The sequence below is a fragment of the Armigeres subalbatus genome, chromosome 2, assembly GCF_024139115.2.
Source record: "Armigeres subalbatus isolate Guangzhou_Male chromosome 2, GZ_Asu_2, whole genome shotgun sequence".
In the NCBI taxonomy this organism is placed as follows: domain Eukaryota; kingdom Metazoa; phylum Arthropoda; class Insecta; order Diptera; family Culicidae; genus Armigeres; species Armigeres subalbatus.
Genome location: NC_085140.1, coordinates 157,609,549 through 157,634,512, shown reverse-complemented (window position 1 = coordinate 157,634,512; position 24,964 = coordinate 157,609,549). Strand labels below are relative to the sequence as shown.

The following is a 24,964-nucleotide window of genomic DNA, read 5'->3' as shown; positions in this document are numbered from 1 at the left end:
TGGAGTAGTACCGAATAGAAGTGAACTGGTTCCGTATATCGGAAACACGGTACGTTTTGTCTTTTCTCACCTACATGTGATCCAACATGAATCCTCATACTTTTTGAAAAGGATGGAAAACTTAAATGACACAGCAAATCATAATTTCCGAACGCCGAGGCAACTGGAACGTGACACTCGTTATCTAAAACTTGCACTGCGAGAGCACATCTTTTCTTGACTTGTGGCTTGAAGAATGACGAAAAAAGCGCAAAGGCGTAATCATCGACAAAGGCTTTTTATCAGCGACACGTTCATTGTGTCAACTTTCATGACGGATTTTTTTTTCACATGCTCCTTTCTTCAGCGGATGCTTACAAAGAAGTGAAGACAATGGCGTTTTTTTTAAATCAGCCATAAGGAGCTGGAAGTTGGAGTAGTTTCCTTAGACAAGATTTTCATCTTGTAGAACAAAAGGTTAGAATTCTCTAATAATTACTCCGAAACAAGAGTCAGATGGGTAATGGTAACGCGGAAAAGATATTAGAAAATATATTCTTAGAAAAATTCAGTCAATTCGTTTATATTCTGCGATGATGAACACCCCAACGACACAAACCCATGATGTACCACGCTGCTCCATATGCATCTACATGCTTTTCGGTAACAGAACATCAAAATTTTCTGCTGTTTTGAAACGGCATCAGCTGATTAGAATAAGACGGTACCTAGCCAACACAAAATTGCATATGATAGCGAATAAGTGTACAAGGTGGAGAGTAGGGTGGACCACAATTATATGAAAAAAAAATCAAAATATTTTTTTTGAGACGTATATCCTTGAAAATAAAGTTTTTGGCTCCCAGAAGCTACTGTAAGAATTTCAACCAGATCCGTCAAGTCTAAGTGGATGCTCAATACTAGTTTTGAAATGACTGAAATTTACGATATTAGAGCTCATTACCATCTCCGATCGACTTTGTATGCGAATTTGTTAGATGACGCGTTCCACATCGGGGGAGTAATTTAATTTATTCAACTTTTTTCATCTAGGTAAAACTTTTTTGTTTTTTGACAAAATAACTCGCGGTTTTCAGGTGCCTTTTCGTAATAATGTAAAGATAGTAAATGTCACTAATGAGCGGGATTGAATGACCACAGTGCCACCTAGAGGTAAAAAAGTGGAAAGTATGCATTTTCCCATATATTTAATCGATTTTTCCCATATAAACTTCATGCTCGTTGATTATCCACTTAAACTTGGGACGGCATACGTCCCAAAAAATGATTTTGAATTTTTTCATATAAGAGTGGCCACCTTAGTGGAGGGGATATAGGCGCATGCCTCCATTTCATTGCATGCACACTGCACAGTGTACGTTATGATATTTTTTTTTTTAATAATTTTATTTGTAAGGAAAATTATTTTGAGCTTTTAGTGCTTGCTGGAATGTCTTCGCTTGTCATAAGACGAGTTTGTACCATCCCTTTGAATTTCACCACTTGATTGTACCTTGACAGATACGTATTTCGATCTCAACAGTAAGGTCGTCTTCAGTGTCTCGTACTTGACTCGACTCGATGCTATCGTTGCTACACTTATCTCTAAACGAACAACCAGAAATGTATATGCTGTCACAATTGATGCAACTGGTGGAGCCCCCGTCAGGAAATATGTCTATTGTTCGGTTTATTTACCACATGATAAACCATTCCCTACGGATGCTTTCAAACGAGTTCTCATATATTGCACTTCAAAAGGCCTTCCATTAGTTCTCGGCAGTTATGCTAATGCTCATCATATCATCTGAGGTAGCTCGGATATCAATCTGAGAGGCTCCAGTTTGATGGAATACTTAACCCGTATAGGTCCGGGCGAGTTGTGGGGCTTGCCTAGGATGTGCTGTTAAATTCCTATAAAAAGCTGCATGTATCCGCAAGTAGGCCCCACCAAAGCGACCGTGTGCTGCTCAAAGCGCACAAGCCCAAGTCCTGGTGTTAGGTGGGACGCTAAACAGCCCTGATACGACGGCCCTCCGACGAGACAGGAGGTTTGCGCAGGCCAAATAAGCCGCCTGGAAAACCAATAATTACGAACACTATAAGAGATAATGCGACTCGATATAATCGGCAAAGACCTAGGCGACGAATAAAGGATCACGATATTGGTAGCTTGGAACATAGAACTGCAAGTCGCAAAGTTTTGCAGGTTGCGACAGGATGATCTACGATGAATTACATCCCCGCAACTTCGACGTCGTGGCGCTGCAGGTGATTTGCTGGACAGGACAGAAAGTGTGGAAAAGCGGGTATCGAGCGGCTACCTTCTACCAAAGCTGTGGCACCACCAACGAGCTGGGAACCGGCTTCATAGTGCTAGGTAAGATGTGCCATCGTGTGATTGGGTGGCAGCCAATTAACGCAAGGATGTGCAAGCTGAGGATTAAAGGCCGTTTCTTCAACTATAGCATCATCAACGTGCACGGCCACACGAAGGGAGAACCGACGACGAGAATGAAGCGTTCTATGCACAGCTGGAGCAGACATACGATGGACGCCCACTGCGGGACGTCAAAATCGTCATCGGTGACATGAACGCACAGGTAGAAAAGGAGGAAATGTATAGACCGGTCATCGGAACGGATAGTATGCACACCGTATCGAATGACAACGGCCAACGATGCATAAACTTCGCAGCCTCCCGCGGAATGGTAGTCCGAAGCACCGCAAAAATATCCACAAGGCCATATTCGATCCGCCATTGGTAGCACCGCAACCGCTGCATATGGCACAGTGCCCCCGGATCAGAGAAACGACTGGTATGACGGCGAATATGAGCAGTTAGTAGAAGAGAAGAATGCAGCCTGGGCGAGATTGCTGCAACACCGCACGAGGGCGAACGAGGCACGATATAAACAGGCGCGGAACAGACAAAATTCGATTTTCCGGAGGAAAAAGCGTCAGCAGGAAGATCGAGACCGTGTAGAGACGGAGCAACTGTACCGCGCTAATAACACACGAAAGTTCTATGAGAAACCGAACCGTTCGCACAAGGGCCACGTGCCACAGCCTGATATGTGTAAGGACATAAACAGGAACCTTCTTACGAACGAGCGTGAGGTGATCCAAAGGTGGCGGCAGCACTACGAAGAGCACCTGAATGGCGATGTGGCAGACGAAGATGGCGGTATGGTGATGGACCTGGGGAACGCGCGCAGGACATAATTCTACCGGCTCCGGATCTCCAAGAAATCCAGGAGGAGATTGGCCGGCTGAAGAACAACAAAGCCCCTGGGATGACCAACTACCAGGAGAGCTATTTAAACACGGTGGTGAGGCACTGGCTAGAGCACTGGGTCATTACCAAGGTTTGGGAGGAGGAAGTTGTGCCGCAGGAGTGGATGGAAGGTGTCGTGTGTCCCAGCTACAAAAAAGGGCGATAAGCTGAATTGTAGCAACTACCACATTGCTGAACGCCTTCTAAAAGGTACTCTCCCAAATTTTATGCCGTCGACTAGCACCAATTGCAAGGGAGTTCGTGGGGCAGTACCAGGCGGGTTTTCTGAGCGAACGCTCCACCAGGTGTTCACCATTCGGCAAGTACTGCACAAATGCCGCGAATACAACGTGCCCACACATCATCTTTTCATCGACTTCAAAGCCACATACGATACAATCGATTGTCACCAGATATGACAGCTAATGCATGAACACGGATATCCGGATAAACTGACACGGTTGATCAAAGCGACGATGGATCGGGTGATGTGTGTAGTTTTAGTATAGTTACATTTTATTAAGACATGTCAAAACAATGCGACGAAATGATTAAAAGACAGCCTGAACTGTGCAGTGTAAATTGCTTACAATTATTCTTCCCATTACTGTGTAATCAGGTGTCCGAAGTTTGAATCCAACCCCGCCGGTGTCCGAGTTTTGAATCAAACAGAAGCCGGACATTTTCATAAATTGCAAACATTCTTCGCAAAATCTTGCACATATCAAATACGTAGTTCAAAGATGAATACTTTACTTAGTGATTGCATTGGTGATTTAAACGGTGTGATTTAAAATGTGAGTTAACAGGATGATTGTATTTCAGAAAGTGCTTAAGCGTCCGAAGTTTGAATTTGCACGGTACCGCACAGGCCACTTCGGCCTTAGTCTGAATAAATAAATAATCGGTCCGGGCTACGATTTCAAATTATAAAATCCAGTGTTTTCATGTTTTTTGACCGATTTGCATGAAATTTGGAGGAAAGATGCAATAAACCCTATATTTTGTTTAGATGTAATGATTTGGAGATTGGGTCCTTGGTGACGGTTTTACCGAAGGGGTCCCCTGGGTCAAATGGGGTCAAAAATAGGTCAACTTCTCTTTAATCGTAGATAACTAGTAGTAAATGCTCTCAATAATGATGCAATCGTTTTTATTCATCATTTCGCAGTAGTGGAAATGGAAACTGCACATTTGAACCTCCAAAATCCGGTTACAGATGTTCCGGGAACCTGGTTCCAGGGAATAAGTGGTCACCTTTTAATTGATTCTGAAATCCAGCTTGCGACACATAAAATTTAATGATTTTTCAACGCAAATACAATAGAAGACATTTGCAGAACATCTGAGCACATTGGCCACTTCCGGAGGTTTCCTGAGAACTTGATGCCCTCAGGGAAGTGGTCGCTTTTTGAGTGATTCTGAAACCCAGCTTGCGACACATCAAACTTCATGATTTTACAACGCGAATACAATAGAAGGTATTTGCAGAACATCTGAGTGCTTTGGCCACTTCCGGAGATTGCCTGGGAACTTGATGCCCCCAGAGAAGTGGTCACTTTTTGAGTAGTTCTGAAACCCAGCTTGTGACACATAAAATTTCATGATTATGCAGCACAAATACAATAGAAGGCATTTGCACAGCATCTGGGCATATTGGCCACTTCTGGAGTTTCCCTGGGAACCTGGTGCCCTCAGTGAAGTGGTCACTTTTTGAGTGATTCTGAAATCCAGCTTACAACACATCAAACTTTATGATTTTGCAAAGCAAATACAATAGAAGATATTTGCAGAACACCTGAGTGCATTGGCCAACACCGAAGACTTCCTGGGAACTTGATGCCCCCAGGGAAGTTATCACTTTTTAAGTGGTCCTGAAACCCAGCTTGTGACACATCAAACTTCATGATTTTGCAACACAAATACAATAGAAGACATTTGCAGAACATCTGAGCTTATTAGCCACTTCCGGAGGTTCCCTGGGAACCTGATGCCCCCAGGAAAGTGGTCACTTTTTGAGTGACGGAAACCCAGCTTGCGACACATCAAACTTCATGATTATGCAACACTGATGAAATTATTGAATACATTTTTGATGGAGTTCATGAAAATATTCCTTTGAAAGTTTGCGAAGGTATTTTTGACGGAACTTCGGGAGAAATTTTCAAAGGGATTTCTAGAACAATTGTCGTCCTGGAAGAATTTCAAAAATAATTTTTGGAGGAATTTCCGAAGTAAATCCTTAACCCTTATGCGGCCAACAAAAAAAAACACACGTGGATGGCCGACAGGGTACCCGTGTTCCCATAAATTGATATTCTCATAACTTCAACAATTTTCAACCGATTTGGATAATTTTGACAGTTTTGGAAACAGAAACTCATATACTTTTTGCCCATTGTCAAGGTTTACAGCTTATGCCCATGGTTATTCAAGAAATCTTTGAAGTAAGGCTTAAGAGTCTACACGCGTAACCAAAGGCCATTCAACCAGTTTCACATATGCTACAAGCTCTTTGCGCCTCTTAGAATTGAAGGTGTTCACAGTATATGCTTCGGGTAATGCAAAAATCCCTGAAATGAGGTCTTAGTTATCCGAGAAATCTCTGGAGCCTAAAAAAGCCTAAGAAAGCCTAAAAATCTACTCGCGTAACCAAAGGCCTATTATGCAAATTCAAATACGGTACATGCTCTTTGTGGTACTTAGCATAGAATGCGTTCACAGTATATGTTCCGAGTCATCCAAGAAATCTCTGGAGTAAGGCCTTAAGGTCTACACTCGTAACCATGGGTCTATGGACTTGTCTCAAAAGTGGTACACGCTCTTTGCGCATCTTGAAATCAAATGTGATCACTACATATGTTCTGCGGTATCGAAGAAATCTCTCGGATATGTCCTCTGGCGCCTTCATTGCATATGTTCATGGTCATCCAAGAAAACCCTGGAAAAGGCCTTCAGGTCTACACGCGTAACCAGAGATCTTTTAGATTGTTTCAAAAGTGGGTCATGCCCTTTGTGGTACATAGAAAAGAGCGCTTTCATTGCATATGTTTATGGTCATCCAAGAAAATCCTGGAAAAGGCCTTAAGATCTACACTCGTAACCAGAGATCTTTTAGATTGTTTCAAAACTGGTGCATGCCCTTTGTGGTACATAGAATAGAACGCCTTTATTGCATAAGTTCATGGTCGTCCAAGAAAACCCTGGAAAAGGTCTTAAGATCTACACGCGTAACCAAAGATCTTTCAGATTTTATCAAAAGTGTTACATGCCCTTTGTGGTACATAGAATAGATTGCGTCCATTGCATAGGTTCATGATCATCCAAGAAAACCCTGGAATAGGCCTTTAAATCTGCATGGGTACCCAGAGATCTTTTGGCTTGTTTCAAAAGTGGTACATGCCCTTTGTAGTACATAGAATATAATACGTCCATTGCATATGTTTATGGACTTCCAAGAAAATGTTAGAATAGGCCTTAGGATCTTCACACGTAACCAGATACCTTTCGGATTGCTTCAAAAGTGGCTTACGCCCTTTGTGGTACATAGAAAATACCGCTTTCATTGCATATGTTCATGATTATCCAAGAGAACACTTGAACAATCCTCAAGAACTTCACGCGTAACCAGAGGTCTTTCGGCCTATTTGAATAGTTATACATGCCCTTTATGGTACGTAGAATAGAATGCACCCATTTCAAATGTTCATGGTCATCCAAGAAAACCCTGAAGTAAGGCATTAGGATCTACACCTAATGATATATCAGAGATATATCAGCCTGTTTTAAATTTGGTACATGCCTTTGGGGTCCATGAATAAAATGCGTTCATGGCATATGCTAATGGTCATCCTAAAAATTTATGGATTAAGACTTCTAGGCTTACACGAATATCTAGAGGGTCTTTAAGGTCACTCCTTACGGAATACAACGCACAACTGTCATTTTTATTATTTCACGCATGCAGCAAAGCTAAATCAACAAAAATGACAGTTGTGCGCCGCCTCCGTATCGATTGGTGTACCCCCGAAAACGCGAGCACTTTGAAACTTGGATTCCGTGAGGAGTGTCCTTAATCTAATTTTGATATGGTTCATGATATTTTTCCCGTTTTTTCCCTCACGTTCTCGGCGTGAAGTTGTATCGTTCCAATTTATTCACATTTTACATTTCCAAAGAATAGACAACTTCATATTAGTGATATGAATGAAGTTTGTATACTACCTGGAACCAACAACAAGAAAACAACAATAACTACTTGAAATGCTAATATATCAAGATGAGGTTTCACATCTTGTTTATTCTTCAATAACTGCCCAGAGCTAATGACAACAACTTGAACTACTTGAAATGCAAACATATACCAATATACCATACATATACCGTTCGTGGGTTGATCTGCAGATCATTCCTATTTGGAGTTCATAGACTATCTAGTACCATGGCAAAAACAAAAACTACTAGGAATGCGTACATTCACTCAGATGAGGTTGACCCGATTTTGTCACTCCCAGATTTTGTCCACCCCTGATTTTGCCTAACCCGATTTTATCACATTTTCGACCCAATTTGCCGCAAACAACAATGATTTTCATGAAATAACTTTCACTGCCTGTAGCTTATTATGAATCATCTATGAGTACCTGTTAAGAAGTTTGTAAGTCTCTTCGACAAAAAATTACGGTTTCCACTCACGTATTTTGCCTTGCCTTCATTACGGAGCCCACGATAATGAAAATAACTACTCAAAATACAAACATATACCAAAACGGAGTCTCACAACTTGTTTATATTCAAATAACTGCCTCCATTAAGGTGGTTGATCCACCGACCTTGACTCTTTTTCATAGACTACCTGGAGCTCAAGACAACAACAAGAACTACTTGGAATACAAACATATACCAAGATGGGTCACAAAACTTGTTTATTCTTCGATAACTGCCTCCATTACGGAGATTGATCTACAGAACTTCGGTGGGGTTTGATCCCACGAAACCAGTACGCTAGACAGGTGCTTTCCCTACTAAGCTACGAAGGACCTCCATCGTCCTCCGCAGCTTAACTGGTACTGATGAAACCATATTCACAGCACCGGGCATGTAGCCGAACTCTCGCAATACATTCTCAGAACTAACTCTCTCATATATGTTTTTGTACAATGCCAACCACGTAGGATGAGTATTTAGTATTATCTGGCTCCTACGCACTTGCTTCATCACCAACGGCGCTCGATGAAGTTGGGTTTTGTGAGATTGTGCCAGTTGGTCGTCAGATCCCAACCCGACCACATAAGCGAAGAGAGATCGCCTTTCGAGTTCAGTACATTCAAAGTTAATTGCCTATGTTCCGGGTATTGAGCCACCCGGAGAGGAAATTAATTACTATGTCTGAAACTCGATTATGCATATGCACAACATGTGATAGATTAAGTTCGGAAAAGGTATTGGAGGAAAACCGCTTCCTTCCGTCCCTCCCAGTTGTCCTTCAATAACTGCATCCATTACGGAGGTTGATCCACCGACCTTGACTCTATGGAGTTCGTAGACTACCTGGAGCCCACGACAACAACAAAAACTACTTGGAATACAAACATATACCAAGAAAGGGTCACGCTACTTGTTTATTCTTCGATAACTGCCGAGATTGATCCGAAAATCTTGACTGTATGGAGTTCGTAGACTACCTGGAACTCACGACAACAACAAGAACTACATGGAATACAAACATATACCAAGAAGGGGTCACACAACTTGTTTATTCTTCAATAACTGCCTCCATTACGGAGGTTGATCCACCGACCTTGAATCTATGGAGTTCGTAGACTACCTGGAGCCAACGACAACAACAAGAACTACTTGGAATACAAACATGTATCAAGAAGGGGTCACAAAACTTGTTTATTCTTCAAACGCTGCCTCCGTTATCGAGGTCGATCCCCAGACCTTGACTGTATGGAGTTCGTAGACTACCTGGAACTCACGACAACAACAAGAACTACATGAAAAACAAACATATGCCAAGAAGGGGTCACAAAACATGTTTATTCTTCAATAACTGCCTCCATTACGGAGGTTGATCCACCGACCTTGAATCTATGAAGTTCGTAGACTACCTAGAGCCCACGACAACAACAAGAACTACTTGGAATACAAACATATGCCAAGAAGGGGTCACACAACTTGTTTACTCTTCGATAACTGCCTCCATTACGGAGGTTGATCCACAGACCTTGACTGTATGGAGTTCCTAGACTACCTGGAACTCACGACAACAACAAGAACTACATTAAAAACAGATATATATCAAGAAGGGTTACACAACCTGTTTATTCTTCATTAACTGCCTCCATTACGGAGGTTGATCCACAGACCCTGAATCTATGGCGTTTGTCGACTACCTGGAACCAAGGACAACAACAAGAAGTACTTGGAATACAAACAAATACCAAGAAGGAGCCACATAACTTGTTTATTCTTCAATAACTGACTCCGTTACTGAGGTTGATCCACAGATCTTGACTCTATGGAGTTCGTAGACTACCTGGAGCCCACGATAACAACAAGAACTGCTTAGAATACAAACATATACCAATAAGGCGTCACGCAACTTGTTTATTCTTCGTTAACTGCCTCAATTACGGAGATTGATCCGAAGACCTTGACTGTATGGAGTTCGTAGACCACCTGGAATCAATGACAGCAACAAGAACTACTTGGAATGCAAATTACCCGGAACATATACTGTGAAAGCATTATATGCTAAACACCATAAAGAGCATGTACCGTTTCTGAATTTACACGACAGACCTTTGGTTACGTTAGCAGACCATAAAATCTTATTCCAGGGATTTTTTGGATGACTTAGGCCTTACTCCAGGGGTTTTTGGAGACCCAGAATATATACTGTGAACACCGACCATTCTAAGAAGCGCAATGAGCATGTAATATATTTGAAACTGGTTGATAGTCCTTCGGTTACGTGTGTAGATTCTTAAGCCTTACTTCAAAGATTTATTGTATAACCATGGACAAAAGCTGTAAACCTTGACAATGGGCAAAAAGTATATGAGTTTCTGTTTCCAAAACTGTCAAAATTATCTAAATCGGTTGAAAACTGGTAAAGTTATGAAAATATCAATTTATGGGAACACGGGTACCCTGTCGGCCATCCACGTGGTAAAAAAAATCAGATGCCCCTCCCCACGTCCCTCCTCACTGTATCAACGTGATTTTCTCACAGATGCTACATTTTATGGAGTTCTTAGATGTCACCGAGTTTCAGCTTTCAGCTATAAAAATTCTTTGAAATATCACCACTTGAATTTGAAAAAGGAACACGGGTACCCCGTCGGCCGCATAAGGGTTAAGAAACTTTTAAAGGAATTCCTGCATTGAACACCCGTTGGGAGTCCTGGAGTAATATCCATAGGAATTTCGAGAGGAACTTCCGAAGGAATTTCAGGAAGAGTTTCTGGAAGAATTTTCGAAGGAATTCTGAGTGGAATTTCCAAAGGAATTTTTGGAGTAATTTCCGAAAGAGTTCCTAGATGAATTTCCAAAAAAACTTCCTGAGGAACTCCCGAAAGGGTTCCTGAAAGTGTTGCCGATACAATTCCTGAGGGAAGTTTATATACAACATCTGGAGGAATTATCAAATGCATTTTGGTCGAATGAATTTTGGAAGGAATTTAGAAACAAGGCGAATTTCCGGGGAATTTCTAGAGGAGTGTTCGAAATAATTTCCGGATATATCAGGGGGGCATTACAAAAGGAGCTTTGAGAGGACTATCTGAGACAATTCCCGATTGAAGATCACATACAACGTCCATCTTCCATTGGAAGTCTTGTAGATGTAGACATTTCCAAGAGAACTCTTGAAGAAGTTTTCAAAGGATTTCCGAAGGAATCTCAGGAGAAATAGCTGTCTCTGTCCAAATCCAAAAAAATCTCTGAATATTCGCTGATATACCGCACATTGCTCGAAACTTTTCCGATACCCCTATAACACTGTCATTAACCGCACTGATTTATGTAATAGGAATTTGTCAACTGTGGTCAACTGGACTGACACAAAAGCTTCAGTAGGTATATCATTTACATATCATTTAACAAAAGATATTTTAGTTACTAGATAAAGATTGTCGCTGTCGTCGCTGTCCGGAACATCTTTTGCTGGCGAGGATAGGGGAGCTAAATGTCAAAGAAGGAAAATCCATACGATTTGACAGGTATGTACCACACATGTTTCGGACAGCAGAACAAAGGGAACAGTAGCGACAATCTTTATCTAGTAACTAAAATATCTTTTCATTTAACACGTGGCGATATATGGAGCTTCCATACAACCGAAAAATATTTTTTCTCACCGTCCGAATGCACACGCGGAATCAACAAAACGCGCAGCAGAATTTTTTTTAAAGCTTCCATCCTCGGGCATGGATTACTCCGTTTTTCCAACTGAATATCTAAAGAAATTTCCCTAACATGCAAAGATATCATATCATTCATTGTTTCAGATTGTTTCGATTTAGTATCAGAACTCTGGTACCGGCAGTGATGAGAATCGCCTTAAAATTAAAAAACTCAGATTAATCCACCTAGCGGTGATGGCGCCTTTCTCGCGCAAAAAGGTAATAAATGTAGCCTTTACGCTTACACCTCGATGATGTACAAGAAAGGCAAAACAGTTACACCGTCTAATGTTATGATAGAAAATTTACACTAGTAGACGACAGATGGCGCTGCCAAAAGTTTCTCGAATTTCCTATGTTCGAATTTTGACTTTCGGACAATTTCATAGTACTATGAAACTGAACGAAGAGCATACTTACGCCTAAATGCGTGCAACACGAGCATCTTTATAGTACGATGAAACTCTTAATGGGAGCAAGCCGCGGATAAACTTTAAAAATATTCATAGATGCAAGGCATTTTTCATAACACATTATTGTTCTATGTCACTATATCTCATCACTATTTTAATATTATCTATTTTTTGCAATTTGCAATTATTATGAAATTCAATAGTGATCAACAGCGTTTTAGTCTCTGTCGGATGCAACTTGTTGCAAGAAAATCGGTTAAGAGTTTCTATGTGAAAATTTGGCTAATGTTTTTTATGGCATTTTGTGCACACACACACGCACACACATACATACACACACACACACACACACGCGGACAGACAGACATTTGTTCAGCTCATCGAGCTGAGTCGAATGGTATATAACACTATGGGTCTCCGGGACTTCTATCAAAAGTTCGAATTTGGAGTGAAATGATAGCCTTTCGGTACAACTTAGTTGTACGAGAAAGGCAAAAAATAAATTCACTCAGACCAGATATGTAGGGGAAACTGGACACACATGATCCCCACTTTTTGCTTAGGATATTTCTCGATGTAACATGCACAGATTTGCACGCTTCTTGATGGACTTGATAAAGAATTTGATTATCTATTCAAAAACGTCATTGGAAGCAATTATTTGCTCATGAAAGTTACAAAAAAATTGATTTTGCCGAAAGATAGAAAATTTGGCGTTTCCAAAACTTGCGGGAGACTTGATCCCCATATAGGGGGAAATTGATCCTTTTATGAGCTGAACATGTTTAGGTTCTTCCAAGTCTAATGAAAGATTGAATTGGTCTAGCCTCAAATCCTAACAATTCTTCATAGTCTGCCGTAATATCAGTCGTGCGAAAATTAAATATTGTTAGTATTAAGCAAGGCAAGTATTTTAATTCTCGAATAGAGTAATAGTGACAAATAGAACGTCTGCTATAGCAACAAAATTTGCATGGTGATGATGATAAAATTGGCCACACTGCAAATGCCATGGCCAATGGTAAATATCCCTGAGTACCTGTTTTGGGACCAATAAAAATAGAATGTGATACCGCCATCGGGGGTCTGAGAGTGAGAATGGGTCATAGTTCTCACCGGCAGTATAGAGGTAGTAGAGCAAAATTGTTCAAAAAGGTCTCTTATATTTTGGTCTTCTTGTCTTCAGATGCATTCAATCTATTCTACAAGCATTCTAAGTAGCTGAAACAGTGACCCATTCTCACCCCTATTTGACCCATTGCCTCTCCCGACGACGGTACATCGAGATCGCCAGACTACTATCAATACCACAACCGTGATCATACCAGGATGATGACTTCATACATCAATATGCTACTGTCACGCATCATCATTTTTGTAGTGCGTGTTATTATTACACAAATGCGATTTCTCTTAAACGACTGACCAAAAGATGTTGAATGAGCCTATTATTAAAAAAATTTTAAGAAGATTTACAAATAAATGGTGATTGTAAGCAAACTTCTCCTAGTTCAAACGGAAAAAAAATTAATACCAGATCGAACAATACTGTTTTTAAGCCCTGTGATTTGTTGAGTTTTTCAAAGCCTAATTTACACTCTTTTTCATTGAAAATAATGTTAAGATGCATTTAATAAAACTAATCAAAACTAACTATGTTCATGGTCAACTACACTTTTTTCTGGTTAATGAAATAAGCATATTGAGAAATTCAAATTGCGCGTGTATTGTCTGATTGACAAAATTAAAGAGAAATTAAAATTATTTATACTTTTTAACTAGAAAGGAGTTTTAACAGATCCATTAGTTACATACAATACAATAATATGCGACGGTATACAACAAACGCCTTAATATATGCAATATCGGGATCAAGTGTGTCCAAACTGTGGGGGATCAAGTGTGTCCATGTTGAGTATTTATCTTGTTTTGTTTTTGTATTCAATGGAAAATAAGCAATAGTTAATTGAGTGAATTTATTCAATTCTACAATAATAAAACTTTCTCCAGTAAAAATTTGGTACGTTTTGGTTGGACATATTCAAAGTTATTAAACTTTTCTCCTTTGAAGAAAAAAAGGATCGAGAATGCTTAAATAATAAAACCTCTCTAAAACTCATATACATAAAGTAACTATTACCAAATGTTACTCAGATTCAATATTCTGTCTAACGGATTCGTTTGAACATATCACTGGTATAAAAATGTGATTAGTTTTCGAGAAAACAGGGGGGGATCATGTGTCCCCGGGGATCATGTGTGTCCAGTTTCCCCTACCAGTGGCGCCGTGAATGAGAGGCCTTACGAACGGATCTACGAACGTTTCGTTAGGGGTGATTCAAATATGACGTCCACTACTTTTTGAGATTTCTAGACCCCCCCCTCCCCCATCTGTCACATTTTTTGTTTGTGCTGATTATGTGCTGTCACAAAATCTTAGACTCCCTCCGTCCTAAAATCTGTGACATAATTATTGAACGACCCTTTATGCGTTGTTCTGAAAGTGCGCAATAGGGTGGTTCAACAAATCGATTTTGCTCCACAGTGCTTATCTAGTTCTTTATCATGTTCAGAGTGTCCTCTGAAAATTTGAGCTCATTTGGATCTAACACTGATTTAGCACAAGCCGTTTCAAGTTTACATGATATTTAGTATGGGGAAATTTATTTTTTCATTATACTGTTATTGACGCTTTCCCATTATGTGCATGTTAAAAGAAAACCTACATAGCTAAAAGGAATACTCAAGAGCTTCCACTCAGCGAAAACCGCATCTTAATTAATCGTTCTAATAATTAGTAATCGAATTTAATCTATGCCGTGGTTTTCTGGAGCTAATTGCGTAACTCCTCAACAGGCAACATTGGTGCTCGTGGCGCTAAAGATAGCACACACAAATTCAGGCTACTATGTTGCACTGCACGTTCCAGTGATGCCCTCAAAGAAGTTCAACGATCATGATTAAAGATTCGCAACCTGTATTAAAATCGATTACAAATTATTGGGGCGATTAATCAACATGCCGTTTTCGTTAGGTAAAAGCTGTTGACTATACCTTTTAGCTATGTAGGTTTTTTTTAACCTGCGCTCAATGCGCGTCATTAACAGTATAATGAAAAAAATAAATTTCCCCATACTAAATTGCATGCAAACTTGAAACGGCTTGTGCTAAATCAGTTTTAATCCAAATGTGCTCAAATTTTCAGAGGACACTCAGAACATGATAAAGAATCAGATAAGCACTGTGGAGCAAAATCGATTTTTGGAACCACCCTAGTGCGCATACCAATTTTGCTGTTTTCAATCGCACCTTTATTGAATTTTTCTAAGTCAAAATCGTAAACAACAAGGCCAGTAAACGTCAATACTTAAAAGAATTTTCCTTATGTCGTTTTCGTTTTGAGGTGTAGCAACACCGTTTAGTGCAGCATTTTGCACGTCAAAAACGAACGTTTTGAGTGCAGTTGGGTTTGTTTGTTATGGATACCTGTTGGATATCATAAAATGAAAACAATAACAACGGGAGAAACTTGACAACAAACTACACTACACGGCACACTCTGATTTTTTCTGGTGCTACACTGCTTGTTTCAGTGCAAGAAAAATGCTACACTGGTGTAGCATGAAAATCAAAAACGAACATTTTCGGTGCAAAAGTGTAGCACGGGTGTAGCTACACCGCAAAAACGAAAACGACATTAGTAAACCACACATGCAGTGCCCTTTAGCAGCATCGCACTATCCAGCTTTTTACGCTAGCTATAAATTTCTTGAGGGGTGATTCATACATGACATATATGGTGTACAGATTTTTAAAGCACCATCTTGGTAGCCATGATTTTTAGGTTGTTTACGCTTATGTCAAAACTTTTCACAGTTTGTTTCACTTTTGATTAATTGATTATTGAATTGCTTCATATATTTAACTTTATTTATATTTTTCAGAATTCTGGAGCAAGCTTTATTCAAGAATAAACAATATATTGCGAAACATATCTGGATTTGCGACCAATGGACCAATGGAAACTATTTTTGCCATGATGCCTGGAGTATTGTTAGCCGGACAAAAATAATGTCCGTAGCGATCCAATGAAATCTAATCGATGGCAAATTATTGCGGAAGTTAGGTCTTTGAGTGAATATGTTTCTTAGGGTTTATGCGAACTTCGCGAATGCCTCCCTTATTTCCACTAAACGAAATACTCACCAACAGTTGTGGATCCTGACTACACACTCCCTTAAAACTACATGTCCACAGTGCTGAGAATTCTTATTTTTTGGAAAATTCTTAGGGTACAACGTACTTGTTTTGAGATTCTTGGAACGATGCAATTGTATCTAACAGTATGAAAAATTATTGTCACAGTACGGATGTACGGAACCAAAAAAGCAAATGTTTATACAGGTTTTGAATAATTATGACGTACGGTTGTATGGTTGATTTTCTATATGAATCAAGTCAAGTCCCAACTTAGTTTTGTGATTTAAAAAAATATCCCCTTCTGAATCGGATCTGATCTACTCTACGGAAGCACCCTATTACATATGCCTCCCCTAAACGGTAGCAAAAGACACTACTAGGACATACATTATTTGCAGTATTTACATGCAATTTAGCATTTATGTAGTTCCTTGGAGGAAAATCGTTTTCGGAGCAGATTATTATGAACATCGGACACTTCGGAATTACAACTCTATGCGTTTTTAAACCATTTATGAGCTCTAAAAGCTTATTTTAAACATGGAAATAGCTCAGAAAATATTGCAAAATATCGTCGAATTCTTCATTCTTCTCACGACCTATTCTTTTGGAGTTAACCCGGGTAGATGTGATTAACAAACAAATAACATAATAATAAAAAATTTTGCTATGATATCAGGATTTAGTTATTCCTATGTTATTTATTAATAACATAAAATAGCATCCCAACAACAAATTTTATTATAGTAGCAAAATTAGTTATTTATATGTTATTGTAAGAAGGAGAAGAACAACAAATAAAAAACAAATTTTGCAATCATAGCAAAGTTTGTTATTCATTTATCATTTGCATTTTCAACATATCAATAATAACTGATTTTGATATTTTCTTTTCTTCAAATATTTTGCTATTGGTTTGTTATTATAATAACAGAATCAGTTATTTATGAGTTATTTTCTAGAGCAATGTCTGTTATTATTTTTGCTATTTTAGCAACTATATCAAACAAACTAATATCATATTTTGCTATTCAGTTATTCATATATTAATAGTAAAATTTGATATTATTTTGCTGTTTTCTTCTACCCGGGAAGACCTTGAATTAAGACATCTGTTTCAATCCCACATGTAAATCAACATTTAGTAACTTTTAGAAAACCTAAAAAGATTAAAAAAATGTGTAGATAAACTAAAATGCTAGATTATTAATTTCAATTAGCGACGATAAAACCTTCTCAGATAAAACTTGTTGATGTTTACAATACGTTGTCAGGCAAGTTGTCACGAAAACAATATTTTTCCTACTTATGCTTAGCTTACTTTGATCCAATTACAAAAATTATAGTGTACAACAGAGATGTCAAAAGGGGTGATTCAAATTTTATAGCATGACCTGCTTAAAAAGCTGGATAATGTTGAGCAAAGTTACATCAAATGTTTAACATTTTAATTTTTGCTATTATTTCCATTATGTAATACAAAACTACTTCAACATTCTCAAAGTATGATGGTCTTACAAATATTTAAAGGTATCGAATGATTTTAAACTTTAGTTATAGTTTTCTAGAAATCAAATAGGCGCTTTGGCCATGGGGGCACATTATTCTGTCTTAGCAATAATGGGTGCAATACTCATTGAAATTATTATTATCCATTTTTATAGCAGCATTTGCTTAGCTCTTTCCTATTCTATTTAGTATTATAAAAATGTGTATCAAACCAGACAAATCTTGACTAATTACGAAGAAAACAGAATGATAGGATTTTCTATTAGGAAGTAATCAACAGTTTTTGATTGTGTTATTTTACTTGCTCCAAGATAACCTTGAGCATTTTGTTTTTGACAACGGAAATAAACAACAGTCCATATCTTTGCCAAGGTGAATAAACATCATACTATGCTCAGCTAGCCCTTAGCATCAACGCTTATCTAAATCAGTTGCGATAAACATGTTTACATTCGTGCATCGCTAGCCTATAAAAGAAACCCTTCAGCGGAACAGTAGCAAGTACAAACAGTTACAGTACAGTTGTTAACGCAAGATGCTACGAATGATGTATCTAACGTTGGTGCTCGCCATCGCGGCATTTCGTGTAGTGGACGGAGATCTATTCGAAGAAACGTTTGATCTTACTAGTGATGATTCGATCGCCAATTCGATGGACTTGGCATTTGGAGAACTCAGAAGTGAATTGGGACCTCTGCTGGAAGGTCCTGTGAACGATACATTTGAGGCTGCAATAATTTTGTACTGCGTCAATAGGTCAGAATAAACAAAGTTATTATGTGAACAATTAAATCATATCATAGAATGTTTTTCTATTTCACAGGAACCAACCCAGTTTCACGGTGTTGTTCGACGATAGAAATTCATGGGAGGGCCTGGAACTGCTATCTTCGCTAACTATCATAGTGCACGGATGGTTAGATGCCTCGGCCAATGTTTGGGTGCAGCAAACGGCACACGAACTCTTGAAAATCCACGATTCAACCATTTGCTTAGCGGACTGGAGTTATCGCGCACGTTACAACTATCGGCAAGCCGCCTTAGAACAGGTGCCCTTGGTTGCCGATTTTCTGACCAGATTTGTTTTGTATTCGAATGAAATGGGTTTACCGCTGGAGAAAGTGACCCTCATCGGTCACAACTTGGGCGCTCATATTTGTGGACAAACGGGATGGAATCTCGGTGGAAAGATCGGTGAAATTTACGGTTTGGATCCGGTGGGTCCTTTGTTCGAGTACCCGGTGGATCACGGCCTACAAATGCGTTTGGATATGAGCGACGCGTCCTACGTTCAGATAATTGTCACTTCCGGAAGCCAGTTAGGTCTCTTGATTGGCGAGGGTCATGAAAACTTCTACCCGAATGGCGGCGTCTCGGCAGTTAACTGTCCTCTCCCGGACGCGACTTCGCAGGAGTTGACAATCCGTATTGCCTGCAGCGAGTGGGAAGCCACGGAATACTTCAAACAGTCGCTGAATCCGACGAATGGTTACGAAGGAAAACAATGCTTGAACTGGCCTGAGTTTTTGACTCATCGGTGCGATTTCAACAGAGTAAATCTTATGGGAGTTTACAGCTACAAAATTGGTGGAGATTTCTATTTGAGAGCGGAACCTATTCTTCCAAATTTTCCTGCATTCAGCAGCCATGCGCACTAGCCATTTGGGGAGTTAGTTATAAGAATACCAAGACTGCAGTTATCAGTATTATTATCGGTGAAGGGAGTGAACTTATTGAACTAAATATGTTATCAGCAAAAGTAGTACATGACACCTTTTTGTTAATTTTTATATAAGCTTGTAGATGTACTAAGATTTTGGATGAATAGAGTATTGAAAGTTGCGGGTATTTGAATGTTTGTTTGTACATCACAAGCCCACTGTACACCTCTCTAGTTTTGAACTGGTAAACCCGAGTATCTCACCGCAAAACAGAGAAATACACCGCCAATCTTGTCGCTTCTTTTTGGTAACATGCGTGCTCACTGCTGAAAAAATCACAAAATTAAATAACAAATCAAATACCTTTTCATTGATTTGTTTTTAATGGGATGGAAATAGGAGCTATGAGATTTAGTGCTGAACCGCCCAATGCCAGATTGCTTTAACATCAATTCCGTAGATTCGCTAAACAAATGTTTGCTGGCCCTATTTCGACGCTTCTTCGCCACAATCCTAGTATACAGAGCATTACACGGCCGATCTCTAACTTTTCTCAATGCATAGAAATTAGATAACAACAAGACTACTAACCGTCAAAATTTATAGTTACTGGTCTTGTTATATCCTAACTTTCATGAAAAAACAAAAAGAAATACTACATTCCATTTTATTCAACTACGTTTTGGTATCTTTACAGATACGTATTTCGGTCTCAACTGTGAGGCCGTCTTCAGTGTCAGACAGTTGAATACATTCCACTAAAAGAGCTTAAATAATTTATCTGAAAAAGAAATCGATTCATGGCCTAGTGGCCTATACACACACTTCCACGCTCGCCGTGATGGCAGTTGCAATACATATTTTTGACAGTAACTGTTTCCAACGCTGATACTACCATTTTCACATTTTATTTATTGAACTCTGTTGAAAATTTCAACATAAAATCAACTGTAGAAGTAAAATAAAACCCTATTTTTACACTGAAATTAAGTTTGCAAACGAAGAAAACCCTCAAAATATCAAGATTACAATCCATCCTTTACCAAACTTCTATTTAATCCAGGAATTCCTCCAGAAATTCCTCGAAAAAAAAAATGTTAAAATAAGCATCCTTGCGTTATTTCATAAATTTATCCAGAAATTCATTGGAAAGTCTTCTAGACATTTTTCTGTAAATACTTCAAACAAAAGGGTATGGGAAAAACCTCTAGGAAATAATTCGGTTAGTAATCCAAAACATTCTTCAATCTTCAGGCTTACCTTCATTTTTTTCAATTCCTTCAGAAATAATCTAAATATTCCATCAAAAACTATTCCAGGAATTCATTTTAAAATTCCAAAAAGACTTCGCAAATGAATTCAGAAACTTCTGCGGAACCTCCTGAAAGAGTTGCTTTCGAATTTCACTAACTTCCCACAAATTTCTTCGGAAATTTCTATATTTCTATAATTGAAAATTATTTTGAGCTTTTAGTGGAATGTATTCACTTGTCATAAGACGAGTTTGTACTATTCCATTAAATTCCATTACTCGAGTCGAGTCAAGTACGAGACACTACTGTTGAATTCGAAATACGTATCTGTCAAAGGTACTATAAATAAGTGGAATTAAATGGAATAGTACAAACTCGTCTTATGACAAGTATATTTCCATGTTTGATCAGAAATTCTTCTAAGGATTATTAAGGGAATCCCTCCAAAAATTCCCTTAGTAATATTTTCAGAAATTTTCACAGGATTTAATTCAGAAATTATTTTATTATTTTTTCATGGAAATTGCTACACGAAAAATTCCATTTATTCAGAAATTTATCCAGTAGTTCATTTGGAATATCCTCTAGAAAATTCTAGGACTAGGAATTTCCAAAGTTTTGTAAAAGAATGTTCGACGTTCAAAAGGCTTAAGAAGAATTTTCAGAGGATTTCCCGTAGAAACTTACGAAGAAACTTCTGGAGAAATTTACAAGGACTTTTCCGAAGGTATTTCTGGAAGAATGTGCAATGTAATTACTGGCGGATTTTTTGAAAATTATTTGGAACTTGGAGGAGCCCTCGAAAGTATTTTTGGGGGAATTTTCAAATAAATGTTCGAAGAACTAAAATTAATTTTCGAAAAGTATTCCTCAAGGACCTTCCGGATAAACTCCTAAAGGGTTTTTCGGCTTTTTACATTGAAATGTCGAATGGAATTTTCTAAAAAAAAGCCTAGATTTCTTAAGGTTTTTTTTTTGGGATTTGCTCCAGGATTTATACAAATTGGGGAAAATCTTTTTTAAGAACAATTTTGGCGAAAACAAACAAATTTCAGGGAAAATATATTCTGTATGGTGGATCGCGTTCACCATTGTGTCCCATTTGAACTCTGCCGGTATATTTTCTTTAAAGCAATGATGTAAATGTAATAAAATGTTTAATAAATGTTTGAGCTGTGTTATGAATTGTGCAGTCAAGAATCCAGACGACTGGGTTTGCCTGATCCTTGAAATCAATTACGTTTATGGCAGCGCACTCTTATTATCTCGCTCTCTATGTTGAAGAGGGTCCGGTAACCCAATATAATGGTCGTTCGAGCCGGATTATTGGGAATCTATACGGTTCTAAGGATTAAATGTTGGGTAGCCAGCTTACCTCACTCGTTTTCAATCAGTGGGACCTTCCTTTAATGACTTCCAACTGATTGATGGTGAATCCTAAATTCCACAAAGATTGCATACACGGCTGTTCGAACTTAGCTTCAGGATTAGAACGCAAGAGCAAGAGTGTTATTCAAGAATTCAAATAAGATGTTTGACTTCACTGAATGAATTGGTTGCAACAAGCGTCATAAATCAAACACAATAATTATTTTCAATGTGATTTTTTACTGAATTTTAAGCAGTGGTAATCTCGGTGAATGAACGACCAGATTTTTTTTTCAAGATTGCTTTCATAATGGAAAGGGGAGGGAGGGAAGAGTATCAACGTGGAAATTGATCTCTCTTCAACGCTGATACTCTTCCCTTTCTCTTCAAATGAAAGCTTGACAGAAGTTTGCTCGATTAAAATCGTAACAAAATTTGTACACGGCTCACTTTTTTAAATCCACTTTTAAATCCATTCTATACTTTCGCCTCCAATTCCAACATGAAAATGCACATCTGAGTTTGGAAGTTTTTGTAAAATGCGGTTAACCTTATGCAGAAGTAATCTTAACATCCCATAAACCAATGAGATTTGAATGTGTTTGAATTATTTTGATGTATGAATATTTTCTACGGATAAATCCACTTTAAGATTTTTATGCGTATAGCCTATTTTTTCGTTTGTGAGTTATAAATTCATATTTAAAATTTAATTAAGCCGATTTTTCTAGTTTCTAGAAATTTTCTAGAAATTTTTTAGTTTCCGTAGTTTTTATCTACGGATCCGTAAATCCGTAGAAAGCATTCAATTAAGACATTTTTTAATTTTATTTTTCAAATCACGCCAAATAACTTTCAACGCGGGATCGCGAGTTCTTTGGTATTGTCTTCGTTTCGTAAATAGTAAATAATAATGGAGTTGAATTTTATTTCACATTTAGAAATTGCAATTGTCAAAAATACACTTTTGGTATCTAGAGGAATATCAACATCAAAATTCATATCGATATACGTTTTATATAAATCCCAATCAGCTCTATGATAATTAAAAGTAGAGCTTATTGAATTATTATTGGCTTCTTGTGAGATTTCAAACGTCACAGGAAGGTGATCAGAGTATAAGTCAACATGAGTTACTAATTGGTCACACAGCAGACTTGAATCCGTTAAAACTAAATCAATTGTTGAAGGATTTCGACTGGAAGAAAAACAAGTTGGTCCATTGGGATATTGAATAGTATAATATACCGCAGAACAATCTTCAAATAAAATTTTACCATTTGAATTGCTTTGAATTGCTTATTCCATGAACGGTGTTTGGCATTGAAATCACCAATTATGAAAAATTTGGATTTGTTGCGAATTAGAATTTGAAGATCAGCTCTCAACAAATTCTGTTGCTGCCCATTGCACTGGAAAGGCAAGTAGGCAGCAATTAAAGAGAATTGTCCAAAATTTGATTCAACAGAAACTTCCAAAGTTTCAAAAACTTTGGTTTCAAAAGAAGAATATAATATACATTGAGAAAATAGAACCGCACAGCACGAAAGCTTTCAATGCGGTCTGAGCTGAGCAAGACTATTTTTGGTCATATAAGCGCTTTAATCACCTCCAATGTTTGTTGGGTGGGTTTCAGTTTCTTCTACCAAAATTTCGGTTTTCAAGTGATCCTATGCCTTCTTCAAATGTACGGAGAGGTAAAAAAAGTGATGAGTGATAAGTGAAGCATGTAACTCACATTCTTCAGCATTCCATTTCAGACAATCCGAAAAGATTCGAAAATAATAGTTATTATTACTGCCGAACTTTTAGACTGCACAAAAAAATGATGCTTTGCTTATGTTGCATAAAAATTGAGCTCGATAAAAAAACGAATATCATGTCTGTATTATTGTTCTTCTGGGATCAGTTACCTTTTCGAATCGTCTGTCATGACTCGTAAAACCATTGGCAAAAGTTTTCAATTTTCCCTCGTCTGGTCTGTGTGTACACTTTTTTTTCGATCCATATGCATTCAGCATATCCCGTTGCATTCGTGTGTCCCGTTTGTGAATGCAAGTAGTTTTCATAGCAATTCGAAATTTTATACAAATCATGTCGGTTGGAAACGTGTTGTTTGGCTGAATGCAGCAGAAACCAATCCTTCCCGTGAATGCATCTTTACTGAAAACGAATTGCACTGATCTGCATGTGGAAAGTTCATCAAACCATCAAATAGCAATGGGGAAAAATTAAAATTTTGAATGAACCATAATGAATGGCAGTGCCAGACTTTGTTTACTGAAAGGCAGCAAAATAAAATTTCCATTAATAATTAGAAATTTTCCATAAAAAATAGGAAACTGCCAACAACGAAATCAGAGTATAAGCAATAAATAAATAACAAAATTCCTGAATAATGCAAAATTTTCATAAGCAATTTAAAATTTCACAAAACAAAAATAAATTAGCAAGTTTTTAATTTTTTGTTGAAAAAAATATTTATTTTGTGGAAACTTTTGTAATTGTTTATTGCTAATATTGATTTACTAGCGAAAGAAACCCAGCTTTACCCGGGTGTTGCAAATGTCACAATAAACTATTTGCAGCATCGCACTCTAGATCAATTTCTGTGCGTTTGTTTTGTTTTCCTCAACAGCTGACCCAAAATTGTTTCTAATTATTTTTTACATTTCCCCGTTAAATTCACCAACTTTTTGTAGATAGCAACCTTGCGGATCCCAAAACGAATCGATTAGGGAAAAAAAATGAAAATCGGTCAACCCGTTCGCGAGTTAAATCTAATTTTTGTTATATAGATTTATGTAAATTTTGTATTTTTTCCTATAGAAACATTTTGATTTCGTTATGAAAAATTCTTCTTTTATATGCAATGTTTGCTTTTAAAGGTGCT

At 38.1% G+C, this 24,964-nt stretch overlaps 2 protein-coding genes across 4 annotated transcripts in view; one reads left to right on the top strand and one right to left on the bottom strand.

The window, feature by feature from the left end:
- The window catches only part of LOC134211072 (cell adhesion molecule Dscam2), a 531,807-nt gene that overhangs the window by 314,320 nt on the left and 192,523 nt on the right, over positions 1–24,964 (bottom strand). The gene's annotated exons all lie outside the window — the stretch shown is intronic.
- Positions 18,218–19,631, top strand: LOC134215363 (pancreatic lipase-related protein 2-like). Its single transcript, XM_062694572.1, has 2 exons — positions 18,218–18,545; positions 18,613–19,631. Exons 1-2 carry the CDS (start codon positions 18,325–18,327, stop codon positions 19,445–19,447), a joined length of 1,056 nt encoding a protein of 351 aa, XP_062550556.1. The 5' UTR covers positions 18,218–18,324; the 3' UTR covers positions 19,448–19,631.

What these genes read in the sequence shown, in the direction of transcription:
- LOC134215363 (XM_062694572.1), top strand. Translation starts at nt 18,325, where the DNA reads ATGCTACGAATGATGTATCTAACGTTGGTGCTCGCCATCGCGGCATTT. An exon ending in ATTTTGTACTGCGTCAATAG is followed by an intron (nt 18,546 to 18,612) that starts GTCAGAATAAAC and finishes TCTATTTCACAG; the next exon opens with GAACCAACCCAGTTTCACGG.